This window comes from Cynocephalus volans, chromosome 4 (assembly GCF_027409185.1).
Source record: "Cynocephalus volans isolate mCynVol1 chromosome 4, mCynVol1.pri, whole genome shotgun sequence".
Lineage (NCBI taxonomy): Eukaryota > Metazoa > Chordata > Mammalia > Dermoptera > Cynocephalidae > Cynocephalus > Cynocephalus volans.
In genome coordinates this window covers 160,404,225-160,427,989 of record NC_084463.1, presented here as the reverse complement: position 1 = coordinate 160,427,989, position 23,765 = coordinate 160,404,225, and the positions used below count along the sequence as shown (strand labels likewise).

General features: G+C 51.4%; 3 protein-coding genes across 4 annotated transcripts; 2 read left to right on the top strand and 1 right to left on the bottom strand.

The window, feature by feature from the left end:
- Positions 1-9,297: 9,297 nt before the first annotated feature.
- Positions 9,298-16,463, top strand: SYVN1 (synoviolin 1). Of its 2 annotated transcripts, none has more exons than XM_063094184.1 (16): positions 9,298-9,376; positions 10,217-10,365; positions 10,591-10,683; positions 10,773-10,925; positions 11,063-11,111; positions 11,544-11,647; positions 12,307-12,433; positions 12,534-12,633; positions 12,714-12,779; positions 12,875-12,991; positions 13,088-13,251; positions 13,531-13,659; positions 13,750-13,914; positions 14,003-14,189; positions 15,014-15,165; positions 15,238-16,463. In XM_063094184.1, exons 2-16 carry the CDS (start codon positions 10,234-10,236, stop codon positions 15,342-15,344), a joined length of 1,845 nt encoding a protein of 614 aa, XP_062950254.1. In that variant the 5' UTR covers positions 9,298-9,376; positions 10,217-10,233; the 3' UTR covers positions 15,345-16,463. The 2 variants fall into 2 exon arrangements, with proteins under 2 accessions (XP_062950254.1, XP_062950253.1); XM_063094183.1 differs by having other exon boundaries at positions 13,747-13,914.
- MRPL49 (mitochondrial ribosomal protein L49) lies at positions 16,200-19,721 on the bottom strand. Its single transcript, XM_063094185.1, has 4 exons — positions 19,637-19,721; positions 18,440-18,590; positions 17,724-17,848; positions 16,200-17,610 (listed from the first exon to the last, which is right to left on the bottom strand). Exons 1-4 carry the CDS (start codon positions 19,712-19,714, stop codon positions 17,464-17,466), a joined length of 501 nt encoding a protein of 166 aa, XP_062950255.1. The 5' UTR covers positions 19,715-19,721; the 3' UTR covers positions 16,200-17,463.
- A 162-nt stretch (positions 19,722-19,883) lies between these two features.
- FAU (FAU ubiquitin like and ribosomal protein S30 fusion) lies at positions 19,884-21,414 on the top strand. Its single transcript, XM_063094292.1, has 5 exons — positions 19,884-19,994; positions 20,261-20,343; positions 20,439-20,583; positions 21,011-21,066; positions 21,242-21,414. Exons 2-5 carry the CDS (start codon positions 20,269-20,271, stop codon positions 21,365-21,367), a joined length of 402 nt encoding a protein of 133 aa, XP_062950362.1. The 5' UTR covers positions 19,884-19,994; positions 20,261-20,268; the 3' UTR covers positions 21,368-21,414.
- Positions 21,415-23,765: the final 2,351 nt, after the last annotated feature.

Here is a 23,765-nt window from a genome sequence, read left to right as displayed (position 1 = left end):
TCATCGTGGCTTCTTCCACCTTCATGCACTCCGTAGATCTCTCCTCCTCTTCTCCTGAGCTCTAGTGGCCCTATCGTTGCTTTTTAATAGTTGGCTTGGCTGTTGTTGCTTTTTAATAGTTGTAAATTAGTTGATTTGTGGGAGAGGGTGATGCTGGGGACTGTCTATTCCACCATCTTGACTGGAAGTCTTGTTACTTTTTATTATTCATTACCAGGCATAGCCTTTGAAAACCTACTCCTCTTATGATCTGTGTCACCCTGTATTTCCCTGACTTCCAGCCAAAAGCAGATATCCAGGGAACCCCAAGGGCCCCTAGGGGATGGCAGAGGCACAGGATAGGAGGAGCCCAGGTCCCTGAAAAACCAGGTAGAAGTCTGCCCTCCAACTGTCCCTCTCTCTATCAAGACACCTGGTAATTACTCCAGAACTTTGAAATTTAAATCAAAAAACAATTCATTATCAAATTATAACAGTTTCTGTAGGTCAAGAATTGGGGAACAACTTAGCTTGGAGGTTCTGACTCAGTCTCTTATGTGGTTTGTGGTCAAGATGTTGGCCAGGGCTACAGTCATCTAAGGGCTTATGTGGGGCTGGGAGATCCCTTCCCAGGTGGCTCACTCACATGGCTGTTGGCTAGGAGGCCTCAGCTCCTCCCCATGGGGACTGTCCACACAGCGGCTTGAATGTCTTCATGACATGGCAGCTGGCTTCCCTTAGAGCAAATGATCCAAGAAAGAGTGCCAGCCAACCTGCCTTTTGTGACCAGGTCTCCATGGTCGCCCACCATCACTTTTGCTTGATTCTGTTCCTCAGAAGTGAGTCAGTAAAGGGGAAGGGAGCTGGGCACCACCTTTTGAAAGGAGGAGTGTCTAAAATGTGCAAACATTCCTAAAACCACCACCCTGGAAGACCCCAACTCTGGTTGAACCCATCTGGCCACTTACTTGGCACCTGCCATATGAAAAGGAAATCAGATAAACAGAGGATTGTTTCTCTCTCAACTCAGGACCACAAGACTCCTTGGGCGTTCATGCTCCCGGGCAATCGCCCTGCAGCTCTTGAGTAAGCTCCCATTCTCACGTTCTGCAGTAACTGATCACAACCTCTCCTCGCTTCTCAAACCTCCAACCCTCCCTCTCTCCCTGTTCCTGCTCCTTTGTGTACCTGAATCTGCACCTGTGCACACCTGCTCAGCCTTCCCTCCTGCTGGGACGGAAGAGCTGTCTCTTCTCCTTCAAAGCTCGGGTCTTCCTCATCTGCCCCACCTCCTCTCCCCTCCTAATTTCTCAAAGTCTTCACTTCTTTATATGCTTCCTGGTTTATTTTTTGTCTTCTAGAGACTTCACACTCCACGAGGGCAGGGATTTTTGTCTATTTTGTTCACTAATGCATTCTGTACACTTAGAACAAGGCCTGGCTGGTGATGGGCACCTGATAAGTACTTGTTGGATGAACAAACAAGTGAATGAGTGAGAGGAGGGAGCCTCCACACACCTGACAGGAAGGAAGAAGGAGGGGGCAAGAACAGTGGACAGGTGGCAGGAAAGGTGTGTGCTCCAAACGTCTTGTGCTGGGCAGGAAGGCTCCTGAGGGCAGAAGGTGTCTTTTTGCTCTCCATGGAGTCCCCAGCACGTGGTACCCAGCCCCATGCCAGGCACATAACAAGTCCCATAAGTGTGTGTTGCCTGGCCGGGTGGCAGCTGGTTGTCCAAGCCTGCACCTTGGTGCACCCAACACCTTTCTTTGTTCTAGACTTGGGTGACACGTGGCTCTGCCCTCAGCCTGCTCCTCTATTCCATTTCCCCTTCACAGATGCCCAGACCAGCCAGAGCTGAGTCCTGACATAGCCTCACCACCTGGCTGCCTGTCCCCTGCACAGAGGAGAGACTTTGACATCCCGTGCCTGTTCTGTCCTCCGAGGACGCCCAGTCTTGATGACTGTTTAGGGTGGCAGCCTGCCAGGGTGCCAGAGGTGGCTGTTCTCTGGCTTTGCTCAGAAACTGTTGGGAATGATTCAGCACCCCAGACCCTGCCTGGGTTGGAGGGAGGAACTTCCACAGGCTCGCTGGAGGTGCTGTGCAGTGTCAGGGAAGTAGACAGAGTCCCAGCTCAGACATTCTCCAGCAAGGTGACTACTGCTGAGTCCCGTAGCCTCTCTGATCATCTGTTTTCTCATCAATAAAATGCCAAGTTGTCTTGGGGATTGAGAAAATGACATATTGTAAAGTGCTGGGGGTGAGAGCAGGCAGGGGGTCGCTCTGCTTCGGTTCGGATCTTGACTTTGTCTTTGCCTAATTGCTGTGCAAGCCTCAGGCAAGTTACTTAATCTCTCTGTGTCTCAGTTTCTTCATCTATGAAACAGGCATGATAATAGCGCCTGGTTCATAGGATTGTGGCAAGGATTCAAACCGTGCCTGGCATGTAGTCAGAGTTCAAGACACACAGGCTGTGTGATTATTCTAACTATTTATAGCACGTAAATGGTAGTTATTTTTATTATTCTGAGCCCTGCCCTGGTGGAGGTCATGGACACAGAACTGATTACAATATTGGGTCACATGAAGCTGTGTTCACATTGGGTCAAATGCCATAGGCACCAAGAGGAGGCGGGGATTCACTCAGGTTCATGGCTGGTGCTGGAATTTTCCTTGGGTGTGCACTAAGGATTTTCTGGGCAAACAGGAGAGGTAAAAGCATGCAACTTTGTGTTGGGAGGAGCTAAAACAAAGATAGCTAGGCTGAAGAGGCAAGTGGAGTTTGGGGAATGGAGTGAGTTAAGTCTGACCTCCTACAAAGTGCATGATAGGGAGCGGGGAGGCAGGCAGAAGTGGACCATGCAAGGCTGCGGAGAAAAAGGAACTCTCATACATTGTTGGTGGGACTGCAAAATGGTGCAGCCTCTATGGAAAATGGTATGGAGGTTCCTTAAACAATTGCAAATAGATCTACCATACGACCCAGCCATCCCATTGTTGGGAATATACCCAGAGGAATGGAAATCATCAAGTCGAAGGTATACCTGTTCCCCAATGTTCATCGCAGCACTCTTTACAATAGCCAAGAGTTGGAACCAGCCCAAATGCCCATCATCAGATGAGTGGATACGGAAAATGTGGTACATCTACACAATGGAATACTACTCAGCTATAAAAACGAATGAAATACTGCCATTTGCAACAACATGGATGGACCTCGAGAGAATTATATTAAGTGAAACAAGTCAGGCACAGAAAGAGAATTACCACATGTTCTCACTTATTGGTGGGAGCTAAAAATTAATATATAAATTCACACACACACATACACACATACACACACAAACGGGGGGGGGGGTAAGAAGATATAACAACCACAATTATTTGAAGTTGATACAACAAACAAACAGAAAGGACATGGTTGGGGGGGAGGGGGGGAGGGAGAAGGGAGGGAGGTTTTGGTGATGGGGAGCATTAATCAGCTACAATGTATATCAAAAAAAATAAAATTTAAAAAAAAAAAAAATATATATATATATATATATGTACACACACACACACAAAAAAAAAAAAAAAAAAAAAAAAAAAAAAAAAAAAGAAGTGGACCATGCACAAATGCAAGTGCCCAGTTAGGAAGGCCTTTGTTGAAGCAGTGATCAGAATGGTCACTCAACATCTGTCCCAGCCTCCTCTTGCTGCCTTCTTGGACTACAGAGGCTGGAGTAAAAACCATGTGTTCCAGATGTTCTTCCCATGGTTTCAATCATGTGAGACTTAAATTTGGAACTGAGTGGAAAGGTGGGAAGAGAGATGGCAGCCCTCAGGCATCCCTTTTGTGGGTATGCTTCTGCACGTGTGTTATGGCTCTGAAACCACTGCATGGCAGAGGCTTCCAGATGCCTGGATTGCAGTTATTGTCTCCCTTGAAGAGCTGAGTATGCACTGCCTGCAACATGCCACTCCAAGTAGATCTGGGACTCTGCCCAGGAAATTATTTATAATAATTCCTGCAGAGATAGATGTCCCCTCATCCTCCATGAAGCTGCTGGGCCCTGGATCCCTGATTCTGCCAGAATCCATCACGCCAGGACTGTGAGGCACAAGACAATTCATTTATGCAACCATCCAACCACCCATCCATCCTCCCATCCAATCATTTGTTTATTCACTCCTTCAGCACTCACTGAGCTCTTGTTCTGTAGCAGGCCATGGACCTGGGCCTGGGAACAGGGAGAAAATCATACCATTGCTGAGAAACAAACTGCCCTAAACTTTAGAGGCTTACAACAGTAACAATAATTTCTTTCCTTATCATTTTGCACTCTGGACAAGGCCTTGTGAACATGGCTCTCTTCTCCTCCATGTGGCATCATCTGGAGCAGCTCAGCTGGGGCTGGAGGTTCCACTTGCAAGGTGGCACACTCCCATGGCTGGCGAGTTGCTGCTGGCTGTTGGCTAGTGCTTTGATTCTCCTCCACATGGCCTCCCCTCAGGACTGCTTGGGCTTCCTCAGAGCATGGTGGCTGGATTCTAAGAGAAGGAAATGGAAGCTACTATTCCTCCTAAAGGGGAAGGCCAAAATTGGCACAGCATGATTTCCACCACATTCTGTTGCTTCAAAGCAAGTCAAAGGCCAAGCCCAGAGTCAAGGGGCTGGAGAAATAATGTCCATCTCTCTGAAGAGGAAGTGAAAAAGAACTTATGGCTATCAATAACCCACAAACCTATGAGTGCCTTGTATCCTGCAACCTTGCTAAACTCACTTATTAGTTCTAGCAGTTTTTTTGTGAATTCTTTAGGATTTTCTACATAGACAATCATGTTGGCTGTGAATAAAGACAGTTTTATTTATTTTTTCTTTTACAATTTGTATGCCTTTTATTTCTTTTTCTTGCCTTATTACCATGGCCTGGAACTTTAGTACAATGTTAAACAGAAGTGGGGAAAGCAGACATCTTTACTTTGCTCCTAATCTTAGGAGCTGTCTAACTTATTGGCACAAAACTTTGTATAAATTCCTTTATTATTCTTTTAATATCTGTAGAATCCATGTTGATGTCACCTCTCTGATTCCGATATTGATGTTGTATCTTTTTCTTTTTTTCTTGATCAGTCTGGTTAGAAGTTCATCAATTTTATTAATCTTCTCAAAGAACCAAATTTTAGTTTCATTGATTTTCTTTACAGTTTTTATGTTTCCTATGGCATTGGTTCCTTCTTTGGACTTTATTACGTCCTTTATTTTGTTTACTTTGGGTTTGATTTGCTCTTCTCTTTCTACTTTCTTAAGGTGAAAGCTGAGATTATACATTTGAGATGTTTCTTCTTTTTTTTGCAGTGGGGCGGCTGGCTGGCATTGGGAACCTTCTTTTCTAATGTAAGCATTTAGTGCCATAAGTTTTCCTTCTATATGCTTCTTTAGAGGCATCCCATACATTCTTATACATTGCATTTTCATTTTCATTCAGTTCATATAGTTTCTAATTCCCTTTTGATTTCTTCTTTGATCCATGAGTTATTTAGAAGTGTGTTATTTTGTTTCCAAATATTTGGGGATTTTTCTAGGGATCATTTTCTTCTTGATTTCTAATTTAATTCCTTGTGGTCACAGAACATACTTTATGTGACTTGAATTCTTTTAAATTTATCGAGTCTTGCTTTTTAGCTCAGAGTATGGTCTGTTTTGGTAACTGTTCTGCATGCATTTAAGAAAAATGTGTATTCTGCTGTTGTTGGGTGAAGTGTTCTATAAATGTCAATCTGGTCAAGATAGTCGATAGTGTTGCTCAAGTGTACTTTATCCTTGCTGATTTTCTGTCTCCTTGTTCTATCAATCATTGACAGAGGATTATTAAAATCTTTGACTATTATTGTGGATTTGTCTGTTTCTCCTTGAAGTTGAATCAGTTTTTCTTCTTGTAACTTGAAGCTCTTTTATTAGGTGCATAAATGTTAAGGATTGTTATGTCTTTTTTTCCCCTCACCACTATATTAATGAGGATGTTGTGTCTTCTTGACTAACTGACACCTTTATCATTTTAAAATGACCTTCTTTGGGGCCGGCCTGTGGATCACTTGGGAGAGCGTGGTGCTGACAACACCAAGTCAACAGTTAAGATCCCCTTACCGGTCATCTTTAATAAAAAAAAAAGGACCTTTTTTAACATTTGTAATATTCCTTGCTCAGAAATTTATTTGTATGCTCAATGTCAGATAAAAAGTCTCAGGCACCCTTGTCCTTGAGCTCAAAGGTCTAAGCAAGTTAGACTTAAGTCCACAGCCAATGCCACACGGAGACTAAGTGTCATGATGGGGGAAGCACAGAGTACTATGAGAACATATGAAAGGGGCTCCCACCCAGCCTGAGGAATTAGGCAATATTTTCTGTGATGATTCTTGAGTAGAAAGATGTTCCTGAGAGAAGGAAAGGCCTATGCAAAAGGTGAGGGAACTGCTTGGAGCATAGTAGATATGGTACATCTGGGGCCCCCAGAAGAAGGGCATTATGCCTGAAGGGCAGAGTGTGGGGAGTGGAGGCAAGAGGGGAGCTGAGATGTCAGAAGATCTTTCTGGCTACTGTATGGATAATAAATAAGGAGGAGAGTACAGGAAAGGAGACTAGTTAGGTGGCTGTTGTATTTGCCCAGACATGAGATGATGATGGTCTGGACTAGGACAGTGGCAGTGAAGAAGGCAAGGAAAGAATGAATTCTACAGATACTCAAGAGGTAGAATCAATAGGATTTCCTCTCTTGACTAACGTACTGCAAGAGCTTCCTAACTGGTTTCCCTGCTCCCATGCTTGCCCCCCAACCACCACAGACTATTCCAACACAGGAGCTGGAGTGATTCTTTTAGACACAAGTCAGAGCACATCACACCTCTTGACTATTACTGACTCAACACCCTTCAATGACTCCTCATGCCACTCAGCATAAAAGCCAGAGTCCCTGTAATGGCCAACATGATGTGGCCCAGGCCACCTCTCCTGCTACCCACTCTTCACTAGTTCCACTCTAGCCACACTCAATTCCTCCAACAAATTAGGACCAGTACACCTTTATTTAGCTGCAACTCCTTACCCAGACATCCTCTCAGCTCACACTCACCTTCTTCAAGTGTTTGCCCAAATATCACCTTCTCAGTGAGGCTTACCCAGTTATCCTTGCTGATACTGCAACCTGCTCTGAGCACCCAACCAAACTCCAGATCCCCTTTATTCTGTTCTACTTTTTCCCAGTAGCAATCATTATCTTTCAACATATTAGATAATTCACTTACATTATGGATATTGTTGTTGTCTATCACATCTACACTTACATTATGGATATTGTTTGTTGTCTATCACATCTACCAGGATAAACTTCACAAATGCAGAGATCTTTGTTTTATTCACTGACATCCAAAGTCCCTAGAACAAGACACACCTGATACATATTTGCAGACTAACTGAATATATGCCTTAATTACCATTTTGGATGTGGGGGCAGATGGAGAGGAACACAGTGAGCATGATGCACAGGTTTCTGGAGCTGGGGTGTGGATGGAGTCTAGGGACACTGAATTGATTTCAAAGCAGGAGAGACCCCAGCTGGAGACCAGAAATGGGAGTCATCGACATCTGGGTGGGTGGGTTGAATTCACAGGGGCAGAGCAAATCATGCGGGAAAAGTAAAAAGAAGGGGCCAACGTGGACGCCAACATTTAAATAAAAGGCCAGGCAGAGGAAAGGGATAGATGCATAGCCAGAGAGAAAAGAGAAAAGTAGGGGCATGTGGGTCACAGGTGAGGGAGCTTTTCAAGGAGAGAGAGGTTGAGTCAGGCAAGGACTGAAAGCTAACCATCGGATGTAATCACTAGAAAGTTATCGATGGCCTTACGGAGGAGCCACCCCAGTGACTGGTTACAAGCTGAACTTGTCACGTCAACAGGTGGTGGGGAAGATGGCTGAGACCAACACTATGGAGGCAGGCAGCCCCGATGCCAATCCTAGGACAGGTCTTGTTCAGTCTCTGAACCTCAGTCGTCCCACGTTTAAAATGTGGATGGCACCACCCAGCTCATAAACTTAGGAAATTGATGGTTTTGGGGGTTTTTAAAAGATGACCAGTAAGGAGATCTGAACCCTTGACTTGGTGTTGTCAGCACCACGCTCTCCCAGGTGAGCCAACCGGCCATCCCTATATAGGATCCGAACCCGGGGCCTTGGTGTTATCAGCACCGCAGTCTCCCGAGTGAGCCACGGGCCGGCCCGGGAATTGATGGTTAAATGAGGTAACAGAGAAAAATGCGAGTGGGTGCATTAGCTCCATTCTGTCAATGAGCGGACTGTGTTGCCTGCGATCCAGACACAAACTGAAATACAGGACAGCCCAGGACCAGTGGGGACCGGAGCTATGCCCCAAGGCCGACCCGTACAAGGACAGGAAACTTGTAGGCACGGAGAAGGGTGCGGGCATGCGTCACTGAAAAATCAATCCCTATGCACAGAACGTTCTAGTTCCAATTAGCAGGAACTAAAGGTCTGTCTTCTCCCCAGTTCCTGGTACACCTGGTGGCCCCTCCCTTCGTGGCGCGGCAAACGACCCCGGAGGACAGACAGGGATCACCCGCCTACATACTGCGCTTTCCCTACACTCAGCCAGTGAGGGTAGCACAGACCCTGACGACGCTGCCGTCCGGCCCTAGCAACCACGCACCTGGTTTTCGCTCTATATGGGCCCGCAAATTTCCTTTCTTTTTTTTTTATTGGTCCGCGTAACTTTACGCAACCAATCAGTGGCAGCCACGGGACCCCACTCACTCCCACACAATTTGGGGGGTGATCATGGGGGAGACAAACTTTGTTTTCTGCATCCAGTTCCTCCAGGGAGCACCTTATTTGTCAAACTGTTGTGCATCTCTCTGGAACAAGGCTCTAAAACATTTTATTTCCCCTCGGCCAGTAAAGTGTGTCCATTGTGCCGTCCCCCCTCCAAGTGGTACAGCCCACACACTGCTCCACCCTCCAGCTGCTGTGAGAGCCAAAGTCCCCCCCTAGGTTGTGTCCACTCAGCGGCCGGGACCATACCATCTGTGACTAATAAACAGGGGGACTCCTACCCACTGCCCGCCTTGCTTTATTCCGTCCCGACCGCCTCTCTCAGCTCTTGCTCAGCCCTTGTCCGTGGGCACGAACCCCAGATACGGTGGTGAGACACCTGCTCCTGGCACCACTGAGGGCGCGCGGTGCCAGCAAGGAGAGTGCGCACTTGGTACGACCCACGCCGCGCCCCGCGCCTCCGGAAGTGAGGTGTCTTACCCCTGAATTTCCGGTTCGCAGGGGGTGGGGAGTGTTGTTAACCGGGGCGGCCGCGGGAGTCGAGGGGATTGAGCCGGCTCGCGGCGCTGGGCTCCGGGTGAGTGAGGCAAAGTCGGGCCCGGGATGTGTTTGGGGTCGAGACCTGGACGTTCCCCTTGAGGTCTCCGGGGTTGGCGCGCCGCCTGAGCCCCGCCGCCCGCTTTCGGCCTGTCAGCTGGCCGTAGACCTCAGGCGCCGGCGCGGCCGCTCTCCCCGAAGCTGGGCCCTGCCTGCGACGCTCGCGACTCCTGGCGCTCACAGGTGCGCGGCCGCGAGGGCGACCCGGGTCCCTCGCAGTCCCGCCAGTGCATCCTGCTGGTCGGCCGTTTCTCCGGTGCCCCGAGTTGACACTGCCCCGAGGGTTGAGGGGCGCCAGGGTTCCAGGTCGACGTACCCCGCCCGCTCCCGCGGGGCGCGCGTCCGAGCTGCCCGCCCTGGCACAGTTGTCACCGGCGCTGTTGCCTACCCGGACTGCGCCCCCCGCGCCTTGGCTTCTCCCCCCAGTCCGGGCCGCGCGTTCCCGCCTCGGGGGCAGATGTCTGCTTTTGCCTCCCAGCCGTCACCTCCACTCGAGGGTCAGCGGTGGCAGGTCCCCTCCTCCACCACTGCTGCTTTTCCTTACTGCCTCTCTAGAGGAGGCGGTTTGGCAGGCAGCGTGGAAAGAGCCCTAGATTTGAAACAAGACTGACCCAGGTTCCAGGCCTTGCGTCAGTGTGATCGTTTAACCCCTTTGAGTGTCACTTTCTTATGGGGAAGCATATGCTGTTCTTGCTCTGATGACTGAGGGAGTGGAATGAGGCCTTTTTTCCTCCTGTTTATTGACACTGTGCCAGGCACTGTGCAGGGTTTGCACAGCGTAAGCATCACATAAGTTATTTTCTTTTCTTCCCCCATGCAGGTCTCCGGGCCAGGGCAATGTTCCGCACCGCAGTGATGATGGCGGCCAGCCTGGCGCTGACCGGGGCCGTGGTGGCTCACGCCTACTACCTCAAACACCAGTTCTACCCCACAGTGGTGTACTTAACCAAGTCCAGCCCCAGCATGGCAGTGAGTTCAGGGCTCGGGGAGGGAGGAACTTCCTGGGAGGGAAGGAGGAGTCTGCCTTGGCCAGGGGCGGGGCTAGAGGTCAGATAAGTAGGGAAGAAGAGAAGTGGCCACCAGCTGCCTTTGAGTAAACTGTGATGAGGACGTGTGGGGAGGCTCCTGAAGGATGAGCCCCAGGCAGAGGAAAGTAGAAAGTGACTTCCAACCACAGCCTTTCTCCACTCCTAGGTCCTGTACATCCAGGCCTTCGTCCTTGTCTTCCTCTTGGGCAAGGTGATGGGTAAGGTGTTCTTTGGGCAGCTGAGGGCAGCAGAGATGGAGGTAAGATGTTGGCAGCCCCAAAAGTGAGGGGCAGGGTGCTGGGCAAGTAGAAGGTTAGGGTTCCACATCATTTCCTGCCCAACCCCCAGCACCTTCTGGAGCGTTCCTGGTATGCTGTCACTGAGACTTGTCTGGCCTTCACCGTTTTTCGGGATGACTTCAGCCCCCGCTTTGTTGCACTCTTCACTCTCCTTCTCTTCCTCAAATGTTTCCACTGGCTGGCTGAGGACCGTGTGGACTTTGTGAGTCGGGCTGCGGGTTTTCTGGATTAGGTAGAACCAGGGAGTGGCCGGTGGGCAAGCTGGTGGAGCAGTGAGGGCTGGATTGGGATGTGGGGCAAGCCCCAGCTCCTCACAGGCCCCTCTCTGCTCTGCCTCAGATGGAACGCAGCCCCAATATCTCCTGGCTCTTTCACTGCCGCATTGTCTGTGAGTGAGACTCGGGAGGTGAGGGTAGGGAGCTGGGGGGAGGACAGGCACTGTGGAGGACTGGAACATGAAAAGTCACTAACCATGGGCCTGTGCCCCAGAGCACACACTGCCCCCTTGGCCCACAGCTGTACAGGAAAGATAATTTAGGAAGTTAATTTGCATCCTCTGTCCTGTTCCACTCCAGGGCTTCTCAACTGTCTGGGCTCTTAGCTCTGTGCCTCCTCACCTGGAGCTTGAGCCAACCCAGTGTCCCCCACCCCCACCCCGACAAAATTGGAGTTCCCAGAGGGCCAAGTTCAGTGGTGTGTGCCCTTGTGACTGGATGGCTGGGGCCACGGTGGGCTTGAGGGTGGAGCTGTCCTAGAGCAGGAAGTGGCTGTCAGGCCCTGGGCTGACCCCACCCACCCCCCATTTGGGGGGTCCCCACAGCCCTTATGTTCCTCCTGGGTATCCTGGACTTCCTCTTCGTCAGCCACGCCTATCACAGCATCCTGACCCGTGGGGCCTCGGTGCAGCTGGTGTTTGGCTTTGAGGTAAAACTGGCTTGGGAGGTTGGGGAGACAAGCCTGAGGTGGCACTGCATGTGCCTCGAATAACCCGACAAACCCTTACTGAGCACCTGCTATTTGGCCAACCCTGTGCTGGCCACCAAGAAACACTCATCAGTGAGACACAGCCCCTGCCCTCCACATGCTCGTCGGCGACTGAGGAAGAGCACAAAGAGAGGCTAGTGTGGAGGAGGAGGCTCAACCTGGGGCTCATGGAAGGCTTCCTGGTGACTGATGCCAGAGCTGGCTGTTGTTGGAAAGAGGGAATTATCTTGACGGACAACTGGGAAGGCGTGTCCCTGGCAGAGGGAGAGTGTATTCAGTGACAACAACTCATGTTTGTTGAGTGTTTACTGCCTGCCTGGCCCTGTGTTCCTGACCTGTATCTCTTAATTAGCCAGACAACATTGTAATAAAGGAACAGTTCATTCGGTTATTTTACAGACAAGCAAACTGAGGTTCAGTGAGTTGCCTAATGTCACAGATAAGTAAGTGGAGTAGCTAGGAGGACCCCAGCTGTGTCTATGGCCTGTGCTTGTACCATCGCACACTGCACCCTCTGCACAGGCCTGGGTGTAGCAGAGTGTGGCTGGAGCAAGAGGGAGTTGTGTGTTCACGTTGCCCTCATCCCCCTCTCCCTTCAGTACGCCATCCTGATGACTATGGTGCTCACCATCTTCATCAAGTATGTGCTGCACTCGGTGGACCTCCAGAGCGAGAACCCCTGGGACAACAAGGCTGTGTACATGCTCTACACAGAGCTGTTTACAGGTGAGGGGAGGCTGGGCCTCTCCTGACTGGGACTAGTGTCCCCACTCTGCCTTCCAGACCCTTTGACCTGCTGCTCTCTACCCCCCTGCCCCGCCCCCAGGCTTCATCAAGGTTCTGCTGTATATGGCCTTCATGACCATCATGATCAAGGTGCACACCTTCCCACTCTTTGCCATCCGGCCTATGTACCTGGCCATGAGGTGAGCCTAGCCCTGTCCCTCCACCCTCCTGGCCTCGTCCCTCCTCTCTCTACACCTCCTTTCACTGACTGTCCTTTCAGACAGTTCAAGAAAGCTGTGACAGATGCCATCATGTCTCGCCGAGCCATCCGCAATATGAACACACTGTAAGTAGGCTTGTCCTGGCTGCTCTCCCAAGCTCTGCCCTGGGTCCCCCTGCTTCCAGCTCTGGTCCTGATATGTCCCCTGCCATCCTAACCAGGTATCCAGATGCCACCCCAGAGGAACTCCAAGCAATGGACAATGTCTGCATCATCTGCCGCGAGGAGATGGTGACTGGTGCCAAGAGACTGCCCTGCAACCACATTTTCCATACAAGGTGGTAGGGGCCCTGGGGAGCCAGCACACCAGGGCACAAGCTCCAGGAGGCAGGCCCCTAGGGACCTGCTGACCGATGTCTGGTCTTGACCTCCAGCTGCCTGCGTTCTTGGTTCCAACGGCAGCAGACCTGCCCTACCTGCCGTATGGATGTCCTGCGGGCATCTCTGCCAGCCCAGTCACCACCGCCCCCTGAGCCTGCTGATCAGGGACCACCTCCTGCCCCGCATCCTCCACCACTCCTGCCCCAGCCCCCCAACTGTGAGTGTCCCCTGGTTTGGCCATCCAACACACTTGCCCTGGACTGGGTATGGGACATGTTGGGGAATGGAAGAGTCCCTGCCCTCCAGAATCTCACAATCTGAGTGGGGGTGTGGGGGTGGGGAAGATGAGAAATAGATGATTGCAATCACTGTGACTACTGCTGAGCTCGGGGGCCTGGGGGAGCAGAGGACAGAGCTCCTGATAGCCAAACCCCCTGCCTGGGAGTTGGGTCGATCTCAGCCTGGCCATTTTCTTACCACCCTGTCCTCTCTGCAGTCCCCCAGGGCCTCCTGCCTCCTTTTCCTCCAGGCATGTTCCCACTGTGGCCCCCCATGGGCCCCTTTCCACCTGTCCCACCTCCTCCCAGCTCAGGAGAGGCTGTGGCCCCTCCTTCCACCGGCGCAGGTGAGCCTTTTGGATACTATGACAGCTAGCGGGTAGCAGGGATGGAACCAGAAGTGCAGGGACACTCACTGACTTCTTGTTCTTCAGCAGCCCTTTCTCGGCCCAGTGGAGCAGCCACAACCACAGCTGCTGGCACCAGTGCTGCTGCTGCCTCTTCCCCGGCACCTGGCTCTGCCCCTGCCCCAGAGGCTGGCCCTGCCCCAGGATTCCCCTTCCCTCCTCCTTGGATGAGCATGCCCCTGCCTCCACCCTTTGGTAAGTTGGGCCACTTTCTGGGTTGTTCTGGGGGGCTGGGGTGGTGTCAGGTCCAGGCAGCTCCGACTGAGCCTCTCCCTCTCTCCAGCTTTCCCTCCAATGCCCGTGCCCCCTGCGGGCTTCGCCGGGCTGACCCCAGAGGAGCTGCGGGCTCTGGAGGGCCACGAGCGGCAGCACCTAGAGGCCCGGCTGCAGAGCCTGCGCAACATCCACACGCTGCTGGACGCTGCCATGCTGCAGATCAACCAGTACCTCACTGTGCTGGCCTCCCTGGGGTGCGTCTGCATGGGGAGGAGGGATGGGCTGGAGGAGCAGCTGCCAAGAGGAGGTCCCTAACAGTGGTTCCTGGCCTTTGTCTCCCCTGCTACCCTGTGGCACCTGCCAATTCAGGCCACCTATCTGCGGCCCATCCAGGGTCTCAGGGAGTTCTTGACTTCTGGTGCCATTTTTATCTTCCCACTCCAGAAAGCATGTCTTGATCTGAGTAGGAGTGATGTTTATTAGAGAGCTGACTTTGAATCTTATTCCTCAAATTATTCATAATTCTCAATGCTTTAATTCATAACACCCTCCTGATGTGTGGTGATAACTGTGACTGGGAATCATTGACCCTGAACTGAGGGAGCAAATAGAGTCAGTTGGACCCATCCTGGCCCAAGTTCAAGTTCTGGTCTCACCCCTCACTTGCTTTGTGATCTCTATCATTTTATTTGAATAGAAGGGTTCTTGTTCCTATTCGTAGGTGACAGGTACAAAGTGCCTGGCTCCCAGCAACAACAGCACAGGCTTGGGTTCTCTGCGATTTATTCAGTGGGTATCCTATAAGATGCCTGACACGCAGGGTGGAGGCTGCCAGGTAACAGTGAACAGGACAGCAGTCCCTGCTTGCGAGCAATTTACAATCTATGGGATAGAATCATTTGGCCCTTGAGTTGAGTAGCCCCATCTAAGAGTTCATATAACAGGTATTCACTGTCTGCTGGTCGCTAGGGCCACATGGGCACATTTAAGACTCTGTCCTGCAAGGCTCACCAAGTGCAGGAGAATCTGCCCAACCCAGGATGCCAAGACCAGGCCTGCCTCTTGTCCCTTCTCTTAGGCCCCCCCGACCTGCCACTGCAGTCAACCCCACTGAGGAGACTGCCTCTACAGTTGTCGCTGCTGTCTCCTCCACCAGCATCCCCAGCTCCGAGGCCACCACCCCTTCCCCAGAGGCCTCCCCACCAGCCCCTGAAAGGGAAAAGCCTCCAGGTAGGTGTGATCAGTCTACAGGGGGTGGGGCAGGGGTCTCCTCTGGGTTCCACTTCTGACCTCTGTCCCCAGCTCCTGAGTCAGTGGGCACAGAGGAGCTGCCCGAGGATGGAGAGCCTGATGCTGCTGAGCTCCGCCGCCGCCGCCTGCAAAAGTTGGAGTCTCCAGTTGCCCACTGACACTGCCCCAGTCCTGGCCTCTGCCCCCGCTCTGTTGAGCAGCCCTCGCTGGAGCATGTCCTGCCACCAAGTGCCAGTTCTCTGTCTGCACCAGGGAGTAGTACCCCAAGCTCTGAGAAAGAGGCGATGGCATCCCCTAGGCCAAATGGAAGGAGGCCCAAGTTCCCAGTTGACTGCAGCCCCGAGTCCAGGGCAGCCGTGGGGATCTTAGGTCAGTTCCAGCCTTTCTCTCCAACTCTTCAGCCCTGTCTTTGCTGGGGCCAGGAAGGCAGAAGGTTCAGCCTCTGAGAAGCCCTCTTCCTCCCCCAACCCTCCCTGGGAGAAGGGACAGCCCCTCCAAGCCCTACTTGTGTGTGCAGAGTCACTGCAGTGCCGAACAGTATTAGTTCCCATTCCCAAGTGTGGACTCTCCAGAGGGCTGGAGGCAGGCCAGGAACTTGCTCCCTGGCCTACCCGCCAAGACTGGTACCGATTTCCTTTTCTTACCCTAATTTCCCCAGAAGCCCCTTGTGGTGGTGGCTGTGCCCCCTATGCCCTATGGCATTTCCATGTCTTACTGGCAACCACACAACTCAGGGAAAGGAGTGCCTGGAGGTGGGGGGGCAGGCGGGCAGCACTGAGGGACCCTGCCCCGCCCCTCCCCCCAGGCCCCTTTCTCCCTGCGGCTTCTCTCAGGTGAGACTGATCCCATCTCACCCAGCAGCCACTGCCCAGCCGCACTCCAGGCTGAGGGTCAGTGTGCCTGTTCCTTAGCCACTGCAAACCCCTCAATCCAAGGAAGGCCACTTCTTAACTTGCAGAACTCTTCTTGAGTTTAGAAGAATTTAAAAGACACTTACTAGGGTCTTTTGGCTTAAATTTTGTCTTTTTAATTTGAATGCTTAACCCTGGAGAGAGGAGCAGGAGTGTCAGGTTCCTGGTCTTTCCAGTTTAGCCAAGGCTATGGGCCAGGTAGGGACCACAGGAGCCGAAGCCTGCCTGCCCCTGTCTTTTTTCCCTCAGTTTTGTGTTACAAGAGTTGCTGGAGACCGTTTCAGATGATTATTTAATTTGTAAATATTGTACAAATTTTAATAGCTTAAATTGTATATACGGCCAAATAAAAACTTGCATTAACAATTGGTGGGGCTTGTGTCATAGGACCAGTGTGTTGGGTTCTTTTTCCTTGATGAGGCTGTAGACTTGAGACAGGTCTGGAATCTCCAGGAGTGAGGGTTTACATGTAAGCCAGCACTGTGCTTTGGGACACTATTATTAAACAATTGGAAAGATACACCTATTTTACATACGGAGAAACTGAGCCCCAGAGAGGTTCAGTAGTGCCTTAGGTCAGAGACGAAGTAGGGGAGCCAGGATCTGAATGCTGTCTTAGCCAGTCTGATGCTGGAGTGCATGTGGGAACTCAGGACTTTTGCTCCTGTGACTCCAAGAATAGGGCAAGAGTGAAGGCTAGTGGGCTGTGGGTGGCGTTAGATGGCAGGAGCAAAAGGCCAGCATCTTCCTGCCTGCAAACTCCTGTCCAGCCTCAATTCCAGGTCAGCAGGCTGGGGGGGAAGGCCCTACGCTGGGCTGCTAGGAGCTCCCAGGCACCCTCTTGTGGTCAGGCCACACTTAACTCCCTGGAGCTGGAAACCCAATCACACCCAAGTCTGGTCTGGAATGAAACAGGGACCCGGACTGGACCTCATATTTCTCCATCAGATAGAAAGAGCCTAGGGTGCCCTGTGCTACCCTCCCCTAAACTGGGTTGGGCTACTGCTTCCACCACCAGATGACAACCCCTAGAATTTGAGTAGTGGAGCCCCAGGAGTTCTAATGAAAGGAAAGCAGGAACAGGCAAAATGGGGGTGGGGGGAGGTGGTCAATGATCCCCACTAGCTTGGCTGTTCCTAGAAGGTCTCTAATTATAGACAGCCCTCTCCCAGTGCAGAGGGTCCTGTTTCCCCTTTTATGCAAGCAAGGCCTGACCTGGAAGCCCTTTAGCCCTCACACTCTGCCTTGCCCAAGCCCCTAGCCCTGGTCTCTATTGGCTGCCCCAGGGGCTCCAACATCCTCCTCCTCAGGACTCCCAGGCTCCAGTCTGTGGGGAACACTGTCATGCAGGCTGTTCAGCTGGGTCTCAGAAGCCCTTCTCCAGGAGCCAGGCTTTGAGCTGCTGGTCAAAGTAGCCCTTGATCCGCAGGGTACCTGTCACCTCATTGACCTGGGTGATGGGTGTCTTTCCTAGCAGTGGGCTCAGAAAATCTTCCACATCCTTCTGCAGGGCCTGGGGGGAGATGACAAATCAGGTCTGGCCAAGAGTTCCTCCCCTTTAGAGGACTCCTGTCCCTTTGACCCTAAATGGGTCAGAACCAGATCCCTACTCACCCATCCACTTACCCAGATGTCCCCCTCCACCTTCCGGATCACAGTCATCTCACGGTTGCCATGTGTGATGTCCTTGTAGACAGGGATGTTGTGCAACCGAGAGCGCCGCACAAAGTAAGGCAGGTTGGGTGGAGGGTCTGTGACAGGGAGAGATGGTGATAAGCCAACTCTCCCTAGGCCTTGTCCCACCTCAGACAAGGCCCTTCTCCTCAGAGTCTGCAGAGGGTCAGTGCACCCAAATGGACCAAGCCACCTGCAGACTTCAGGTCAAAGGATCTCCTCTTTCCTTCATTTTAGAGTCACAACCAAAGTGTTCACCCAGGTACCAAGTAGGTGCTCACAAAGAAATGACATCAGGGCCATGCTTCCCTGGTTCTCTGGGTCCCTCTAACTTAAGGCCACACCGAAAGTGAATAGCAGAGCCAAATTCAAACCCAGAACTACCTGACTCACAATCTGTGTTCTCAGCTGTGGGGGAAGGGAGGTCTTTCTCACTCTGCTTCATTTTTGCCCATATGGGAAGACTGCATCCCAACAGTATGAATGGATGGGTACCAGTGAAACAAAGGGCTCCACTCCCAGGCTCTTCCTTGGGCATGAGACCCTGAGGGATGCTGACCCTGAGGGATCTCCACTGGGGAGTCCAGAGCCTCAGCTGGGGCAGGCCAATCACTGGGAAGAGGGATGCTTCCCTGCAGCCTTCAAACTATCACAGTTATCTAGCTCACCTCTGGGAGGCTGCCAGCCACTAGGGGTGGGATAATGTTCATGCTTTGGGGGTTTGGGGATGCTGGTAGGGGGTAACAGGCGCTCCACAAACTGGTATTCATCCACAGACTCCACAAAGCTGGGGTAATCAGGAGGCCCCTGGGTCTGGCTCTGAGGCAAAACAAAGAAAAAAACCATCTCTCCATTAGCCCACCCAACACAGGATGAGAACGTAGAAGAGAAGGAAAACATTACAGTAGTCAGAGAATGGCATAAATAAAAGGCTGGAGATAGGAAAGCACCAGACTTCAGTTTACAGTGTGCAGGGTTCCGGTAGGACTGGAAAATAAGCTCAGGCACTCTGAACAGCCTCCCTCTCTTAGGATTTCTGTGAGACTCAAACGAGAAGTATGCGTACGCTTCCGAAAAGCCGATTAACTTTAAGACTGACCAATATGGCATTTTTCGGTATATAAAAGTTTCCTCCAAACATTGTGATGAAACACTCTAATTCTAGATTAGGCACTCTAAGCGATCGTGATCGTCACCCACTCACACTTAGAAGATGGGATCCCGTCCCTGATCTGGAAAGTTTTAGCCTCATATAGACAACCCCCGGGCACTGTACTAAGTGCTTTATGAGCATTGTTTCCACTTAATTCTCATAACGTGACAAGTTAGGTATTTTGTTACCCCTTTTTTTACAGCCAAGAATGACTAGCATTAAAAAATAATTACAAACGATTTAAGATCACAGTCTGAAGTCTGTCCTCCCACTCTCCAGCCAAAAGATCCTTCTTGGACACTTCTCCCAATAGATACTGCGGAATCCTGATAGGCCCGGGGTTACGAGAGCAGGGAAGCAGGATGAAGCGGCCTGCATATCGGAGCTCTGGGTTCCCAAAAGTGCCGCCCATGATCTGGGGCCGGCCCCCTACCCTGTGGCGTTTCCCCTTCGAAAAATGAAGCAGCGAGAGCCGCTGTGCAGCTCCTCTCAGTCCTGACTAACCGGGACTGGCCTGCAGCCAGATTTCAACCACCACACTCCCAAAGCGCGCTCCAGCCTCTGTCACCTTCCCTCTCAATCGAGACAAGTGCCCCCGACCAGACGGAAAAACTAAAGTTCCAAGTAGGAATGCGGTTTTCAAGGTTACAATGAATACCAGTGAGCCTCGCCCCCAGCCCTCTGCCTTCAACTCAACGCTTAACGCTCTCACCAGCCACCGTAGGCGGCAGCCCGGCTGGACGCCGGTTCTCCAGCCCCGCAGAGCAGCCTGGAACACGATGGCTGCCATGTTGGACTGCCCCCCAACCCCCACCCCGCTATCCTCTTGCGCGCGCAACCGGCCCGATCCCGCCCCGTTCTGCGCGCGCCGCCCGGAACGAAAGGACGCCTGCGCGAAGTCAAAGAGGCGGGGCTAGGACGCGTAGGCCGTACAAACACTAGGGCCCGCGCGGTCGCTCAGCAGTGACGTAGAACGCAGCAGACGGTGAGGACGTGCGCGCCCTCGCTTCTTCCTCTTTCTCGATTCCATCTTTGCGGTGTCGGTGTCGGTGTCGGTGACCGCGGTTCAGGTAAGACTTTGGCCACGGCTGCGTTGGAGGGTTTAGTAGCAGGTTGGCCGCGAGGTCAGAGGACGCGGGGGAAATCTGGGAACAGGGGCTGCTCTGTAGCGCTGGCTGCGGTCACTACCCGAACTCCCTGGCAGACCCGGCCTCACGCACGTGAGACACCGCGACCACATCTATCCCGGCGCGATCGTCTTTGGGACACTCTTTATTTCCTAATCCCCTTTCTTCCAGACCATTTCTTCTCTAACAAGCCTTCCTTCTTCCCTCAGTCGCCGACATGCAGCTGTTTGTCCGCGCCCAGGAGCTACACACCCTCGAGGTGACGGGCCAGGAGACGATCGCCCAGATCAAGGTAAGGCCGCGTGATGCTCCCTGGACTCTACCTCCTGTTGTATTTTTCACCCTCGGGCCCCGCGGGAACACTTCTGACTTCGTTTTTCCCCGTAGGCTCATGTATCTTCACTGGAAGGCATCGCCCCGGAAGATCAAGTGGTGCTCCTGGCAGGCACACCCCTGGAGGATGAGGCTACCCTGGGCCAGTGTGGGGTGGAGGCCCTGACCACTCTGGAAGTAGCCGGCCGCATGCTTGGAGGTGAGTGGGGGAGGAGAGCTCTTTGATCTGCGTGTAAACTCCTAATGGGTGTGGGGTGCATAGTCCTGGCAGCCTAGCCTCATTTCTCTGGAAGTACAGGTGGTGCTTTCTAGTGTCTTCAATCTAGGGTGAGCTTTCCTGTTTCCCTCCCTCACAATGAACTCTTGGGAGGTCCATGGGAGACTGAGCCAGGGTGTAGTTATATTTCAGTCACAGGGCAGACCCCCAAGGTGTTCTTCCTTTCTTGTTTAAAGTCAGGAGCTGGAAAATCCTGATGTGAAACTTGGTCACAGATCAAATCTTGCAACTTTGTTCGCATTCCCTGTTGGGCCCAGCCGGTGTTTAAAGGCTTGAGCTGAGGGAGGGGGGATTCTACCGGGTGGTGGCTTCTTGCTGTTTTATCTGCTGCTGTCCTCCTTTCCCACAGGTAAAGTTCATGGTTCCCTGGCCCGGGCTGGGAAAGTGAGAGGTCAGACTCCTAAGGTGAGTGAGAATATTAGGGGTGGTGTTTGGACTTTGTTTTTTCCTATCACAGCTAAGCCAAGACTGATGACTTTTGCCCTGTCCGCCTTCTCCCTCCCTGGAACTGAGCCTGAGGGAAGGGATGCCAGGTGTGGAAGAGGTCAGCCTAGGTCTCATCAGCCCTTCCTTTTCCCAGGTGGCCAAACAGGAGAAGAAGAAGAAGAAGACAGGCCGGGCCAAGCGGCGGATGCAGTACAATCGGCGCTTTGTCAATGTTGTGCCCACTTTTGGCAAGAAAAAGGGACCCAATGCCAACTCTTAAATCTTTTGTAATCCGGGCTCTCTCTAATAAAGCCACTTAGTCCAGTCGTCTTATTGTTTCATCTTTATTTGCAGGGCCTCAGGGAGAGGTGTGGTTCTAGGGTTGATGGTATGTCCCCTAGAAGAACAGTGAGGCAGAAGAGGCAGAAGCCCTTTTTCTGTGGGGAGAAAAGAGATAAACTTATAAGAGAAGGCTTCCTGGGAGAATCAGTAACAACAGATGTCAATCCTTCAGGTTGAGAGTTGGGGAAATTCCTCATCCCAGATAACTTGAAAACTCACACAGGTCCTTCTTTTCCATCTTCTAAACAGAGAAGTTAGCAGAAATGGTTGTGGTGGGAGGTTTGTTCAATGGAGGCAGCAGTGGAAGTGAAGGAAGGGTTTGGGGTAAAAGATAAATTGGGGAAAACCAGTCTGGTCCTTCCCTGAACTTCAGACCAGCTGTGGCCTTAGTAGAGTCCAGGGCAGGAACTTGATCTGCCTCAGCTTTGGAAATTGGTACTGCTTGGTGACACTGGCACCGGGGTGATAGGAGTGGCCTTGTTTGTACCTCTATGATAGCCTCGTTGGCCTTGCTAACCTAATCACAGCTAAGATTAGATAGCTCATTGTTTTAGTGTTCTCAAAAGTAGAGTTCATCTAGGGCTGATTCAGGGTTTTCTCCTAGCACATCCATACCCCGTTCGTTCATTCAGCTGAAGTTTCTGAACCTGCTGGTTCTTGGAATACAGCAAATCATCAGGTAAAGCCCTTGGTCTCTGGATTTGGACTACTTGAGTTTGGATCCTCTTTTTCCCCCCTTGCTCCATTTACTGGCTGGCTGGCCTTGAACTGACTGCTAATTTAATCTCTGCCATCATCTCTTAGTTGCTGTTAGGATTAAGTTAAATAAAGAATGTAAAATGCTTAGATTACCTGGCTCATGGTAAGTGTGCAAATACTGGCTATTTTTTTCTCTGTAGTATTTTAAAAAGAAATGGCTCCTGCCTTCTAGCAAGATTAGACTTTTGTGGGGGAAAGTGAGAAATTAAAGTGTTACAGCCTCAAAGAAAGCAAGGCTCTGTAATGAAAATGGGGGAGGGTGTGGACCGACATTCTCAAGGGCATACCCAGGGGAGGCCTCCGAGCATGAGCTGTATGAGACCTGAATTGAGCCAATCAATTGATGACGTGGAGAAGTTTCCAGCCAAGAGAACTGCAAAGGCGAGAGCAGAAGTGATGTCTGGGGGTGGGTGGCAGATCCTGCAGGGCCTTGTCAGCTATGGAGAGAAATTTGGGTTTGAGTCCAAGTGCAGTGGAGGTTCATGTGGGGGTTTTAAACAAGAGACTGATGTGATTTGACTTGTGATCCAGCTTCTCTGGCTGATTTTTCTGGAGCTGTCAAGAAAGTTAGAAAACCAGTTAAGGAATTATCATCCAGGTGAGGGGACAGATAACTTAGACAACCAGTAGAAGTGGGATGCAAAGAAGTTCTTCAAGTTCATCCAGATCTTGGTAGGGAAGTATATGATCCATATCAAGATAAAACAAGTTATTTTGGTGGCAGAACTGACAGTACCTAGGATTGGATGTGAGGTGAGAAGGACCAAAGAACCTTAGGGCCGTCCTGTGGCTCACTTGGGAGAGCATGTTGCTGACAACACCAAGTCAAGGGTTAAGATCCCCTTACCAGTCATCTTTTAAAAAAAAAAGAACCAGGGCTTACTTTCGAGGGTGCCTTGGATCAAGACTTGACCGTGCTTGGCATGGATGTTTGTGGCTCATCACCCGCACTCCACCGCATAATGAAGTTCCATTAGGATAGGGACCCCATCTCTTTCTGATCCTCATTGTGTTCTTAGCACCTAGTATGGAGTCTGCACTTAAGTTGTATGAACGATGGTGATATTTAATAAAATACTTAATGAAAGGAGGAGGCAGGTTTGGAGGAAGAAATCATACAGGAGCTCAGATAAATCTTGCTTCCTGTTGGAGAGGAGATACCGCCAACACACACCCAGTTTAGGTGCCCCCATCTTGGCCTTTCACTCTACCCCTTTGTCTATGTCACTTAGTAGAATGGCTGCTCCTCCAGTACGGGGGTGCATCTCGTCTCCCATATGCATGGCAGTTAGTGGCCCATAGTAGGTTCTTAGCCAAGATTATTTCTGCCGCAGCGGTTTATAGTGCTAAAAGGGTAATTTTTCATCTTTAGGCAATCGGGGCGGGGGGGGGGGCAAGTTTTGGCGCAACCACTAGGGGGCGAACTGGGACAAGCAGAGCGCTCGCCGGACCCATTTTTCTGGTCTCTCTGCGTCACCGCAGGGCGGGGCTTGGACGTCACGACTGGCTTCTGCGCTTGCCCAAGCGCCTCGAGCCAGGGGTGGGGCTTCCTAGTGTGGGCGGAAGTTGCCGAGAGT